This window comes from Lissotriton vulgaris, chromosome 1_1, assembly GCF_964263255.1.
Source record: "Lissotriton vulgaris chromosome 1_1, aLisVul1.2, whole genome shotgun sequence".
Taxonomy (NCBI): Eukaryota; Metazoa; Chordata; class Amphibia; order Caudata; family Salamandridae; genus Lissotriton; species Lissotriton vulgaris.
The window spans coordinates 1,775,470,520-1,775,484,854 of record NC_141685.1 but is presented as its reverse complement, the minus strand read 5'-3'; the positions used below and the strand labels follow the sequence as shown (position 1 = coordinate 1,775,484,854).

The 14,335-nt window shown below is 53.6% G+C and overlaps 1 protein-coding gene across 2 annotated transcripts in view; it reads left to right on the top strand.

The window, feature by feature from the left end:
- The window catches only part of ARID2 (AT-rich interaction domain 2), a 1,159,914-nt gene that overhangs the window by 784,617 nt on the left and 360,962 nt on the right, over window positions 1-14,335 (top strand). For both annotated transcript variants that reach the window (XM_086919090.1, XM_086919091.1), the window contains exon 13: window positions 14,185-14,319. In XM_086919090.1, the coding sequence (XP_086775216.1) occupies window positions 14,185-14,319 (135 nt within the window). The remainder of the gene's footprint in view (window positions 1-14,184; window positions 14,320-14,335) is intronic.

The following is a 14,335-nucleotide window of genomic DNA, read 5'->3' as shown; positions in this document are numbered from 1 at the left end:
GTTGCGGCCGGCCTCGGGGGCTCTGGTTGATAAGAACGTCGCTAAGCGTCATTGCCCGGCGCCTGGTGATCCTGCCTTCTTGACCACTCACCCCACGCCTGAGAGCCTGGTCATTCAGGCCTCGACATCGCAGAGTGCCTTTCACACGGCTCCGCCGAATACGGACTCTAAGAAGCTGGACCAATATGGCAAGAGGTTTTTCTCCTCAGCCAGCTTGGGGTTGTGGTCGGTTAATACCGCCTGCTTATTGGGCCGTTACTCCTCGCAGTGTAGAATTCGGTTGCCGAGGTCTTGCCTCAGTGTTTCTGAGGAGGTCCAGGCTCTCCTTTCCTTAGCGATTGCGGAAGGCAAGGATGCGCAAAGTTTTCCATCAGGTGTAGTCTGGACACCACTGATTCGTTGGGCAGGGCGATTTCAATGACTGTGGTATTGCGGTGCCATACCTGATTGCGATATACCGGGTCTCGCCCGATGTCCAGGGCTCGCTCATGGACATGCCCTTTGATGGCTCCCGCCTCTTTGGCGACAAGGCTGATAATGCCCTGGAGTGCTTTAAAGACTTGCGGGCCACGGCCAAGTCTTTGGGTCTTTTATATGAAGATCTCTGCCACGCCTGGGTTTTGTTCCTTTCGTGGCCAGGACAAAAGCACCCAGGCACGCTCCTCCACCAAAACTGTGCCGACCCAGCCTCAGCGCGGCCACGGACGTGGTTTCCGCAGAAGTGGATATGGTAACCAGCTAGCGGGTGAGTCCACCTCCACCGCTGCTTCCGCCTCTAAACCTTCCTAATCTGAGCTTCAGGGAGCACCCCAGGCCAGTGGGTGGCAGGGTCCGCCACCACCTCGACCACTGGCATGAAATCACATCGGACAAGTGGGTGCTGCAGATAATCTGTCAAGGTTACTCGCTCCCCTTTCTGTCCTCCCCTCCAGCCATGCCACCTCTGTACCTCCGCATGTCTAGGGATCATTTTGCTCTTCTCCGTCAGGAAGTCTCTGCCCTCTTGACCAAGGGGGCTATCGAGAGCGTTCTCGATCAGGAAGTAGGGAGTGGTTGTTATTCCCACTACTTATTCTGGTCCCAAGAAGGACTATGGGGGCCTGCACCCCATCTTGGACAACCGCGACGTCAATCGCTTCCTTCGGAAGGAAAAGCTCATGCTGCTGACTCTGGCTCAGGTGCTGGCTGCCCCGGACCCTGGAGACTGGATGGAGGTGTTGTACTAGCAGGACGCATATTTTCACATCCCCCGTCCTGCCGGCCCACCGGCGCTACCTACGGTTCACGGTAGGCCAGGAGCATTTTCAGTTTGCTGTGCTCCTTTTCGGACTTACCAGTGCCCTTTGGGTATTTACGAAGGTGATGGCGGTAGGCGGCAGCTCATCTGTGCAGGTTGGGGATGTCAGTCTTCCCCTACCTCGACGACTGGCTGTTGAAAGCGGCTCGGCCCAGAAAGTTGTCGCCCACCTCCAGACTACGGCCTGAGTCCCTCTCAGAAGCTCCCTTTCATCGGAGCAGTTCTGGATTCGACGCTGTTTCGGGTTTATCCTCCTGAGCAGCGAGTCCGGGATATTCAGGCTATGATTCCACTCTTTTAGCCTCTAGCCCGGGTATCTAAAAGAGACACGTTAGTGATAGATTCCTTACCTTAGAATATCCCCAGGCGTCAGACTGGATCCGAAAACTTTTGCGTAGCAGTACCCTTGCGCGTCCGTAGGCGTCGTCTGCGGTTCCGCGTCCGTCGTCGGCGTCGTGGGCGCCGTGATGACGTCGTTGGAGTACTTAGACGCCGCCTCCGCGTGCTGACGTCAGTTCTTCTTTTTTCCGCGCCAGCCAGCGCAGATCTGGAAAAAGCAGTAACCCAGTCAATTTTTGACTGACTTTTTTGAGATCATTTTTGATCCTTCTCGAAATTTTGCGACTCCGATCAGTGCCGTAGGGATGCCTGGTTTCAAGCATTGTGACGATTGCGACCGCACCATGTCGGTCACGGATCCTCACCACCTGTGCCTGACGTGTCTAGGCTTCGACCACGACGACGAGGCCTGCCCCGACTGTCGGGCCCTTTCGACGAAAGCCAGGCGGGAGCGGTCCCGCAGGCGGCTCGAACTCCGGCAGTCGGCCCGCGCAGAGTGAGATCTCGGTCCCGGTCCCACAGGAGGTCGAGGGACAGGTCGCGGGGACGGAGCCGTCACAGCTCCGGGAGTCGGCACCACTCCTCCGGGTCCAAGTCGTCAGGTAAGAAACACAAGAAGTCGAAGAGGCATCATCGCTCTTCTGACTCCCCCCGACGCTCGCGCGATGCGGCCGGGGGTTCGGGTGGCACCGCCCACGCGGCTCCTCGGGAGTCGCGGGCGTCGCGTCCCGCCCCATACCCTCCGGTCCCTGGGTTGAACGCGACGCCGGAGGAGATTGAGCGCTTCCTCATGGCCATGAGGTCCCTTTCTCCTCCGACTGGCTCCGCGGCGCCTTCGGGCCCAGCGGACCCGTCTGGGGGCCCTAGCGGGTCGGGGGCTTCGGCCCTGTTGCCGCAGGGCCCCACGATCCTGACACCGCCGGTGCCCTCGGGCCCGGCGCCGCAGGGAGCAGCGGCGCTGCCGGCGCCTTCGGGTCCGGCGCCGCGGGATGCCGCTGGGCATACCTCGGGCTCTGGATCGTCACCGGTGGACCTTACGACCCCCCCGGCGTCGGTCCGTCCGGTGTCACCTCCGGCGCCGTCCTCGGGCGGCGCCGCCCCGATCCCTCCTTTGCTTCGGTTCCGACGTCGGGACGGCACCTATCGGCGCCAGACCCGACGCCGTTTGGAGATTTTTACTTCTATGAACCGACCTCATTCAATTACAACCCTGAATCTCAGGAGATGGATGATGAGGAGGATTGGGAGGGGCCTGAGGACCCTCTGACCAAGGAGTGTCAGTCTCATGCGGACTGGGCAGGAGACCTTGGGGAGGCCAGTGGCCTGGACACCTCTCCAGACACTGGTTTTGTCTCCCCTCCTACCGTGGCTTCGGAGGAGGGGGCTACCTATAGTGCGGTGTTGACGAGGGCTGCCAAAGCCTTGGGCCTTGAGCTCCCCGTCGCGGCCGTGAGGACTAACCTCCTCACAGAGGTCCTTAAACCGCAGTCATGCTCGGCTGAGCCTCTGCTGCCCTTTAATGAGGCTTTGACCGACGTACTTTTGGGCACTTGGTCCAGGCCCGGTACTGTTTCGCCCGTAGAAAGGAACGTGGCCAGTCGCCACCGCCCGGCTCCGGGCGACCCATGTTTCCTGTCCTCCCACCCCGAGAGTCTGGTCATCCAGGCCTCCAATTCCCGGACCGCATTCCCGTCGGCTCCGCCAGACAGGGAATCCAAGAGGTATGAGAATTATGGTAAAAAGATATTCTCCTCCCTTAGTTCTGGACTGCGGTCTTCCAATACCGCATGCCTCTTGGGCCGCTACACCCATTCTCTGTGGGAGACGGTGGCGGAAGTGCTGCCAGAGTGCCCGTTGGAGGTTCGGGCCAAACTCGGCCAAGCCCTTGTGGAGGGCCGAGATGCAGCCAAGTATTCTATCAGGTGTGGGCTGGATACCACCGACTCACTAGGCAGAGCGATGGCTACAACAGTGGCGGTGAGACGCCACGCCTGGCTGAGGTCCGCCAATTTTTCGGCAGATGTCCAGAACACTCTGATGGACATGCCGTTTGATGGCCGTCGCCTCTTTGGCGACAAGGCAGACCACGCGCTTGATCGCTTTAAGGACTCCAGGGCTACGGCCAAGTCCTTGGGCCTCTCGGCCCCGCGCCAGCAAACGGGTGCCTTTCGCTCCTTTCGTGGCCAAGGAAGGGGCGTCCCCACACGTGCCGCCAGCCACCCGCCGCAGACTGTCGTCCAGCGCGGCGGCTGCCGTGGAAACCGCCGCGGAGGCGCTCGGGGACACAGGCGAGGTCAGTCCACACCTTCCCCCGCAGCATCCGCCTCTAAACCCTCCTAGTCCGTGCTTTTCGGCCCATGTGACGCTGGTGGGAGGCAGGGTTAGCCATCACCACTCTCACTGGCGCACTGTCACTTCGGACAGGTGGGTGCTGCAGATCGTCCGGAGGGGCTACTCCCTCCCCTTCGAGACGACCCCTCAAGCCATGGCACCACAACACCACCGCGTATCGGGGGATCACTTGCGGCTCCTGCAGGAGGAAGTTTCGGCCCTCTTGGCCAAGGGGGCCATCGAGCGCGTTCCTGGGCCAGAAGTAGGACGTGGTTGCTACTCCCACTACTTTCTGGTACCCAAGAAGGGTAAAGGGGGCCTACACCCTATCTTGGATCTGAGGAACGTCAACGGCTTCCTCCGGAAGGAGAAGTTCAAAATGCTGACTCTGGCTCAGGTCTTGGCTGCCCTAGACCCAGGAGACTGGATGGTGGCGTTGGACTTGCAGGACGCGTATTTCCACATCCCCGTCCTGCCGGCCCACCGGCGTTACCTGCGGTTCACGGTAAGCCACGAGCACTTTCAGTGTACCGTGCTCCCCTTTGGCCTTACCAGCGCCCCACTGGTGTTCACGAAAGTGATGGTGGTGGTCGCAGCTCATCTGCGCAGGTTAGGGGTTTCAGTTTTCCCCTACCTCGACGACTGGTTGTTGAAGGCGGGCATTCCCCAGGTCGTCTGCCACCTCCAGACTACGGCGGATCTCCTGCACCAGCTGGGATTTTCCATCAATGTGCCGAAGTCGCACCTGTGTCCCTCTCGGAAGCTCCTTTTCATCGGAGCGGTTCTCGACTACGCGCAGTTTCGGGTTTACCCGCCCGAACAGCGGGTTCGGGATATACAGGCTCTGATTCCGATCTTCCGGCCTTCATCCCAAGTTTCGGTCAGGTTGACGCTGCGGCTTCTGGGGCTGATGGCCTCCTGCATCCTTCTGGTGCATCACGCACTGTGGCGGATGCGGGCTCTGCAGTGGGACCTGAAGTTTCAGTGGGCCCAGCATAAGGGCAACCTGTCCGACCATGTCCTGATCTCGGAGGGCACTGCGAGACAGCTGCAGTGTTGGCTCACGGACCGCGATTGGGTCAGCGGCAGACCCCTCTCCGTTCCCCAACCGGAGCACGTAGTTGTGACGGACGCGTCCCTCCAGGGCTGGGGAGGCCACATGGGAGAGGCGGAGATCAGAGGCCTCTGGTCTTCGGCGGAGTCCTGGCTCCATATCAACCTTTTGGAGCTGCGGGTGATTCGTCTAGCACTGAAGGCATTCCTCCCGTCTGTCCGAGGGAGTGCAGTGCAGGTGTTCACGGACAACACCACCGCCATGTGGTACTGCAACAAACAAGGTGGGGTGGGGTCGTGGACCCTTTGCCAGGAGGCTCTGCGCCTCTGGCAATGGCTGGAACATCAGGCCGTGACTCTGATGGTTCAACACCTGGCAGGTTCTCTGAACGCCAGGGCGGACGAACTCAGCCGCCGGTGCATGATGGATCACGAATGGCGTCTGAACTCGGACGTGGCACAAGGTCTCTTTCTGCAGTGGGGAGAGCCTTGGTTAGATCTATTCGCCACCGAAGAGAACACGCAATGTCATCAGTTCTGCGCGTTGGAATTTCCAAGGCGGCACTCGCTCGGAGACGCTTTTCGTCGCGAGTGGAGTTGCGGTCTGTTGTACGCCTTTCCGCCTATAACACTTCTGCCCAGAGTGCTGAAGAAAATCAAGCGCGACCGGGCACAAGTCATCCTTGTGCCTCCGGACTGGGCATGAAGGTACTGGTATCCCGAGCTACTCAGTATGTCAGTCGATCCCCGGTTCGTCTGCCTCTTCAGGAGGACCTTCTGTCGCAGCAGCAGGGGACGGTCCTCCACCCGAACCTGTCCAGTCTCCACCTCCATGCTTGGAGATTGAGCGGCGACAGTTGAGGCCATTTGACTTACCTCCTGAAGTCTGTAACATCATTCTGGCAGCCAGGCGTCCCTCCACAAACTCGGTATACGCCTGCAGTTGGAACAGATTTGTGGCATGGTGCACAGCAAAGGCTTTGGATCCCCTTAATGCCCCTCTTTCTGAGGTTCTCCTCTTTCTTCTTTCTCTTGCCCAGCAGGGCTCTGCTCTGGGCACTATCAAGGGCTATCTTTTAGCTCTTTCAGCCTTTCTGAGGCTGCCTGATCAACCTTCATTGTTCAAGTCCCCTATCGTTAATCGATTCCTGAAGGGCATCACACATACGTTCCCTCCTGTTCCCTTCGTGATGCCTCAGTGGGACTTGAACCTGCTTCTTACCTTTCTGATGTGTGCTCCCTTTGAGCCACTTCACAACTGTCCTCTTCGCCTTCTCTCTTTGAAGACTGCCTTCCTGGTAGCCATCACCTCTGCCAGGAGAGTGAGTGAGCTCCAGGCTCTATCTTGCAAGCCTCCTTTCCTTTCAGTCCATCCGGACAAGGTTGTGTTACGGACAAGGCCCTCCTTCCTACCCAAGGTAGTCGCGGCCTTCCATATTGGGCAATCTATCACCTTGCCCACCTTCTTTCCGCCTCCGCATCCCTCGCGAGAGGAAGAGAGGCTCCACCGTCTTGACCCGAAACGTGCCCTCTCATTTTATTTGAATCGCGCACAACAGTTCCGGGTGGATGACCAACTCTTTGTTGGGTACGCGGGCGCTAAGAAAGGGAAAGCGGTGCACAAGCGGACCATCTCCCGGTGGATCATCTTGTGTATCCAGGCGTGTTACTCCTTGGCTAAGAAGGAACCCCCTGTTGGGCTAAGGGCTCATTCCACTCGAGCCACAGCCACTACAACTGCCTTGGGCCGAGGTGTGCATTTGCAGGACATTTGCTAGGCGGCTACATGGGCCTCGCTGCACACGTTTGCAAGACAGTATTGCCTGGACAGCCAAGTCCGGAGGGATGGCTACTTTGGCCGTTCCGTCCTCCAGGACTTTCTGGTGTGATTATTGGTTCGCAGACCCACCACCACGGAGTTGGTATTGCTGGGGTATCTATTCTAAGGTAAGGAATCTATCCCTAACGTGTCTCTTTCAGATGCACAAGTTACTACTTGTGTAACGATATATCTGTAAGAGACATTAGTTAGTTATAGATTCCTTACCGACCCACCCATCCTCACCGTTCTGCGAACCGATATCTAGGGTTACGGTCATTCCCTTTCAGGGCCCTAGTTTCATGGCACCAGTGTTGGTTTTTGGCATGGCTCTGCGCTTCTGGCGCGGAAAAGCTGTGTCTAAGAACTGACGTCAGCACGCGGAGGCGGCGTCTTAGTACTCCGACGACGTCATCACGCCGACGACGGACGCGGAGCCGCAGACGACGCCTACCGACGCGCAAGGGTACTGCTACGCAAAACTTTCCGGATCCAGTCTGACGCCTGGGGATATTCTAAGGTAAGGAATCTATCACTAACTAATGTTTCTTACAGATATATCGTTACACAAGTAGTAACTTGTGCTTCAGTCAGGTTGACCCTCCGGCTTCTGAGCCTGATGGCATATGCATGCTCTGCTGTGGGACCTGAAGTTCCAGTGGGCACAGCAACAGGGCAACCTGTCGGATTACGTCCAGATCTCCGAGGGCGCTGCGCGACATTTGCAGTGGTGGCTGACGAATCATGATTGGGTCAGTGGCAGATTCCTCTCCCTTCCCCAACTGGAGCACACAGTGGTGACAGATGCTTCCCTCCTGGGATGGGGAGGCCACATGGGAGAGGCGGAGATCAGAGGTCTCTGGTCTCCGCCGTAGTCCCGGCTCCATATCAACTTTCTGGAGCTGCGGGCAATCCTGCTTGCCCTGAAAGCATTCTTTCCCTCTGTCCGGGGAAGTGTAGTGCAGGTGTTCACGGACAACACCACCGCCATGTGGTATTGCAACAAACAGGGCGGGGTTGGGTTGTGGACCCCATGTCAGGAGGCTCTGGGCATGGCAGGAGCATCAAGGCATTACCCTGGTGGTTCAACACTTGGCAGGTTCTCTGAACACCAAGTCTGACGAACTCAGCCACCGGTGCATGATGGATCACGAATGGCGTCTGAACTCAGACGTGGTTCAAGGTCTCTTTCAGCAGTGGGGTGAGCCTTGGTTAGATCTATTCGCCACCGAAAAGAACGTGCAATGTCATCAGTGCTTAGTGTTGAAATTTCAAAGGTTGCACTCACTAGGCGACGCTTTTCGTCATGAGTGGAGTTGCTGTCTACTATATGCCATTCTGCCTAGACGACTTCTACCCAGAGTGCTGAAGACCAGGCGCAAGTCATTGTTATGGCTCCGGACTGGGCTCAAAGAGTATGGTATCCTGAGCTACTCAGCATGGCTATCGATCCCCAGATCCGACTGCCTCTTCGGGAGGATCATCTGTCGCAGCAACAGGGGACGGTTGTAAATAAGTGCCTCTGTATATACTGCTCCAAAGTAAGGTACAGTGTGCACAGAGTCCACAGTCCCAAGAGGTTTGGCAGAGGTTTAAGTTAGATATAACCTTACTTTCTAAAGTGGTAGCTTGGTTGAGCAGTAAGGCAGTATCAGAGGACAGTGTACAGCATTTGTTATACTCACACAGTCCGCAAATGGTCTCACACACTCAAGAACTGAACTCTAGGCCAATTGTTTTGTATATAAAAATATATTGTTTGTTTTGTTTTAGAACCACAAGTAGGTATTAAAATACGTTCTCAGAATGAGATGTTGCAATTGAATACTTTCAATGAGAAATAGGCTTTTAAACGCAATGGATACAGTTGTTGCAATATGCAACACAAGTTAAACACAATTATAACATTGAGCTCAATGGGAATTTTAAGTAAAAGGCAATATTAATTACTTTGCATAGGTTTTTCTTACTCTGGGCTGGATCCTGGATTCAGCCCTGGTGCACCTCCTGTAAACAGTTGAAAGAAATCGTTTTTGTTACACCAGCAATTTTTAAGGGATATTTGTATGATTCAAAAATCGACACTTGGAAGAATTTCTGGCAAAACCAGCCAATGTTATCCTATAGAGGAAAATCAGGTTATCAGAAAATCACATTTGTAATGACTTTTTAGCGTCCGTGCTGGGCACAACGATCCAGCACTGGGATCTTTCCTGGTAACAGGTGAGTAATTTTGTTTTTGTTGATAGGATGATTTTTAGTGAATATTTCAAAGTTTCAAAACTTGACACTCAAAAGAATTTCCAAGTGAAAATCAGTCCATGTTACCCTAAGGAAAAAATGTAAGTTATCGGTTTATAGGTAAGTAATCGACTGGCAGAGTTAAGGTTCTGGGTTTAGAACCCTGGGGTCTCCCAGGTTCAGGTAGGTACAGTAGTTGCACCCTCAGCGGCACAAGGGCAGCCGGTGCAGAGAGAGTAGGCCCAATGTTATCCTATGGAGGATAGGGGGCCTTTGGTTGGTGGTTGCTAGCGAGCAGACCACTTGGCTGTGGGATCTGAGCTCCCGGTCACTTACACGGGGCAAGTGTGGAAGTAGGATAGGACAGTTGCTGCACTTCCAGTTACACTCGGGCGGCTGTGTGCAGGGTGCTTTTGGGCCTCCGGGCGCCCAATGTATTACAATGGGAAATCTGAAAGACGAACAAAGGCTGCAAGCTTGGTGACAGAGAATCTTCTGGTGTGACCACCACTTCAAGAGGTAAGTTGGGAAGCTGTAGGATCGGTAGACACCCAAGAGTTGGGCACAGGGGGCCGTGGGGCGCCGGGTGCAGGGGTGTCTTTTGGTATCGGGAAATCTTACCCTCAGCTGGACGCGGTTAGAGGGGTCCCTTGTAAGGCTGCAGGCGTCAGGCGTGTCGAGGAGGATCGTTGGGTTCTGGATTCTGGGTCACAACCACCGGTGGGACGTTCTCGTGGTCTTTGTCCACTCAGGCATGGGTGGGGCTCGGCGGGTGCAGAGTGTGCTGGATTCGCAGTTCCTGGCCTGCACCAGGTGTTGTTGATCTTTGAGTAGAACCACTGCTCGTGGGAGTCCCAGTCTTTGGATGAGCAAGGCAGTCGGGTCCTCTGGGGTTTTCGAGGTTACTGACCACAGGAGAGGCCGGGATTTAGCATGAGCAGGTTCGAGGGTCGAAAGGCCGGTAGGGCTGGGGCCAAGTCAGTTGGTGTTGTCCTCTTGTTAGCAGCTGCACGGCAGGTCTTCTATCTTCTTGTTCTTCTTTCTTGTTTTCAAATCGGGATCTGAGGAAGGAAGGTTCAGGGTGCCTGTGAATACTAAATTTAGGGGCGTTACAGGTAGGGAAACGTCAGGGACCAATGGGTCCGTTCCCTGGGGTGAGTACACCCCCTATCCTGTCCCTTTCCAGTGGGAGGGGGGCAGGAGCCGGTCTCTGATTGGGTATGGCTCCCCATCCTCCAGATAACAAGAGCCCGGCGTTGTGCTTCACCTCGCCTTCCCCACCTGAGGGGTGGGGTTGGCAAAGGCTGGCACACCCTCTTTCCTCACTCGGGTTTTCCAGCCTGTCTTCCTGACAGAGTGGGGGTCAGAACCAGTGGGGGACAGTTGCTGAGTACAGCAAGTGCCTGGAGAAGCTCACAAAGCTGGCATGCCTTTGAAGCTCCCCCTGCCCATCCTGGGGGCAAAGGCCTAGCACCTCGCCCCAGGATGTGCATTGTTGCATGCCTCGAGAGCGGATGGCTCTCTACCCAGGGGTCCAGCAACATGTCTGCTGGGTGGCAACCTAGGCAGCCTCTCAGTCAGGACACTGGTTGTGGGTTAGGTTCAGGGGGCAACTCTAAGCTGCCTCTGTCGTGCATTTTACATTAAATCCCACACTGGCATCAGTGTGGTTATAATGTGCTGAGAAGTTTGATACCAGTCTTCAGTGTTGCCATCATGGTACTGTGAAGTTCGTGATGACGACCTCACAGCACAATATACTCTTAATGTCAGAACTGCACTTACGGTGCCCAGGAATGGACCTGGGCATTATAGGGGCACAGGGATCATGCCCTTGTGCCCACACCACTGACATAGGGCACCCAGCTAGAAGGGTGACTGAGTTATGCCAGGGCAGTGTGTTGTGGGCATAGCACACAGGGATGTGTGTCATGTCGACTCTTGGCTTTGTCCTGCACAAGGTCACTTAGCCTGCAAAGGCAGTGTGTGTGTCAGAGTGCAGGGCCTCTAAGGGTGGCACAATAAGTGCAGCAGCCCTCGGGGGACTTCCCTGGTCACAGTGCTCTGGGTACCTTGGGTACCATTTACCAGGGGCTGACATGTGGCCGGAGATGCCAAATGGGTTTAGGTTTCAATACAGTTTTAGGGAAGGAACTCAGGCCCTGGGTACCCTATTGGCAGTAGCCCAGGGCACACTCGGTACATCAGCAATTAAGCAAAAAGTGGGGGCATACCATGCAAGATAGATGGCACTTTCTCACAATGGTCCTCCACCTCCTTGCGTGGAGATTGAGCGGCGGCAGTTGATGTCTTTTGACCTGCCTCCCGAAGTGTGTGATGTGAACTTGGCAGCCAGGCGTCCCTCCAGTAAGACGGTTTACGCCTGCAGGTAGAATAGGTTTATGGCATGGTGCACAGCAAAGACTGTGGATCCCATTTCTGCACCTCTTTCAGAGGTCCTTCTATTTCTTCTTTCTTTGGCTCAGCAGGTCTCTGCCCTGGGCACTATTAAGGGCTATCTCTCGGCCATTTCAGCTTTTTAAGGCTTCCAGATCAGCCTTCTGTTTTCAAGTCCCCTGGTGTAAATGGAGTTTTTAAAAGGCATTACTCATCTTTTCCTCCTGTTCCTTTCATAATGCCTCAGTGGGACTTGAACCTGGTTCTGACATATATGATGTGTGCTCCCTTTCAGCCACTTCACAACTGTCCTCTTCGTCTTCTCACTTTAAAGACCGCTTTCCTGGTGGCCATCACCTCTGCCAGGAGAGTGAGTGAGCTCCAGGCTCTTTCTTCTAAACCTCCTTTTCTCTCTGTCCGTCTGGACAAGGTGGTTTTAAGGACTCGTCCATCTTTTCTGCCAAAGGTTGTCACTGCCTTTTACAGCTGGCAGACCATCCCTTTGCCCACCTTCTTTCCGCCCCCGCATCCCTCAAAAGAGGAAGAGAGGCTCCACCGTCTGGACCCAAAACGTGGGCTCTCATTCTACCTGAGCCGCACACAACAGTTCCGGGTGGATGCCCAGCTCTTTGTTGGCTACGTGGGCACCAAGAAAGGTCTGGCCGTGCACAAGCGGATTATCCCTCAATGGGTTGTTCTGTGCAGAAAGGCTTGTTATTTTTTGGCTAAAAAGGAGCCTCCATTGAGGCTGCGCGCCCATTCAACCAGGACGACGGCAGCCACTACTGTTTTGGGATGGGGAGTTCCCTTGCATGACATCTGTCGGGCAGTTACGTGGGCCTCGCTGCACACGTTTACCAAGCATTACTGCCTGGACAGCCAAGTCCAGAGAGACAGCTTCTTTGGCCGTTCTGTTCTCCAGGACTTATCTGGTGTGATCTTGGTTTGCAGACCCACCACCGGGATTGGTGTTGCTGGGGTATCTATTGTAAGGTAAGGAATCTATCACTACATGTTTCTTTCAGATGCACAAGTTACTTAACTTTGGTAACGATATATCTGTAAGAAACATTAGTAGTGATAGATTCCTTACCGCCCCTCCCATCCTCCCCGTTCTGTGAACTGATTTCTAGGGGCCTAGTTTCAAGTCACTAGTGGTCAGTTTCTTGCATGGCTCTGCGTTCCTGGCGCGGAAAGTCATGTACAGAACTGATGTTGGCACATGTAAGTAGCTTCAGCGACGTCATATCGACGCCAGCGTCGCACGCGGAGCCACATGACGACACCTACCAACGCTCTGGGGTACTGCTGACGAAAACTTTCCGGATCCAATCTGACGCCTGGGAGTAATTCTAAGGTAAGGAATCTATCACTTCTAATGTTTCTTACAGATATATTGTTACCGAAGGTAAGTAACTTGTGCATCTGGGGACATGGCACACAGGGTGTGTACCATGCTGTTTTTTCACTTTTGTCTGCACCATTTCACGCAGCCTGAAAAGGCAGTCTGCATGAGTTTGGTGATGGGTCCCCTAATGTGGCAGGACCCTTGTCGGTACCCATGACCTCGGTACCAGGGGTGTCATTTTCTAGGGACTTACAGGGGTGCTAAACTTCTTGCCAGTTGTGGAACAATTGCAGTTACCTTGTTTTTGGGAAAGAAAACCAGCACTGGGGATCTGGTTAGGTGAACCCAGTGCACTTCAGTCAATGTTGCATCAAATACCAGGCAAAAAAATGAGGATGACCATGTCAAAAATGGGCACTTACCTACACATTCAGACCTGAAGATCCTGTACATAAGAAGCTCCTACTGCAGGTTTACTGTTTGGTTAAACATTGTCAAGTACGCAGTTTTAAAGATCTTGTGCTTCAAAATGTGCTCACTAGTTGAGAGAAAAATACTACTTTAACTGTTGATCTATGTTGATATTTATAATAATTGACGCGTCTGGAGTCCCATTTTTGCCCGTTCCTGTTGGAGCGTTTAATTGACTGAATCGGAACCGTTGTCTCTAGCAGGGGACTTTATAACTCAGAGTTGAAAAAAACCTATTATATTCCATATTTTGTTAACTGTTTCCTCCCTCCTGCTGTGACAGCAGGGCTTTATCTTACGTCCTAAGGCTGTTGCACTTGCACATTAAATATACATTAAGACAGAAAGATGGCATTTTCTGTTATCAGAGCATAGTGCCTCTGCAGGCTGAAATTATGGAATTCTCAGTGCCAGACAAGAATACTGGATAAAAGATTTTGTAACGATTGATGCAATTTGAAATATTTTCGCAAACCATCATTCTCCTATTGTAGACAATCCTAGGCATATGTTGTTACTCACTGAAACAGCCTAGAGGATCAAAACATTCAGTGCACATGACTAACGTAATATAACTTTTGTACTGATTATAGATTAAATGTGAGCCATCTTGATCTTTGTCTCAGTTGGCTGTATTTTGTCTTCATAAAATCCTCGATTTTTCTTAAACTGTTTAGTTTGAGATCCTTCTCTATTGGCGATATTCGATTTGCAGCTTGCAAATTAGAGTGGTTAAACAATTCTATAAAATCTCAAGCCAAAGTGCCTTCACTGAAAATGGCTTAGTCAGTTTTTCCGTATAGATTCTCTGAAAAGGATCATTTGCCAAGCATTCTCAAAATTGTTTTATGTACTTTTTATTTCACAGTTAATGTATTTCAATTTCAGGTTGAATGCACATTTTGAAGTAAGTCAGGATTCCTCAGTCTCTCGATCAGAGATGTATTCTGAATATCTCTCAACTTGCAGCAAATTAGCTCGGGGCGGAATCCTAACATCAAGCGGCTATTATAAATGCCTACGGTAGGATATCACTTTT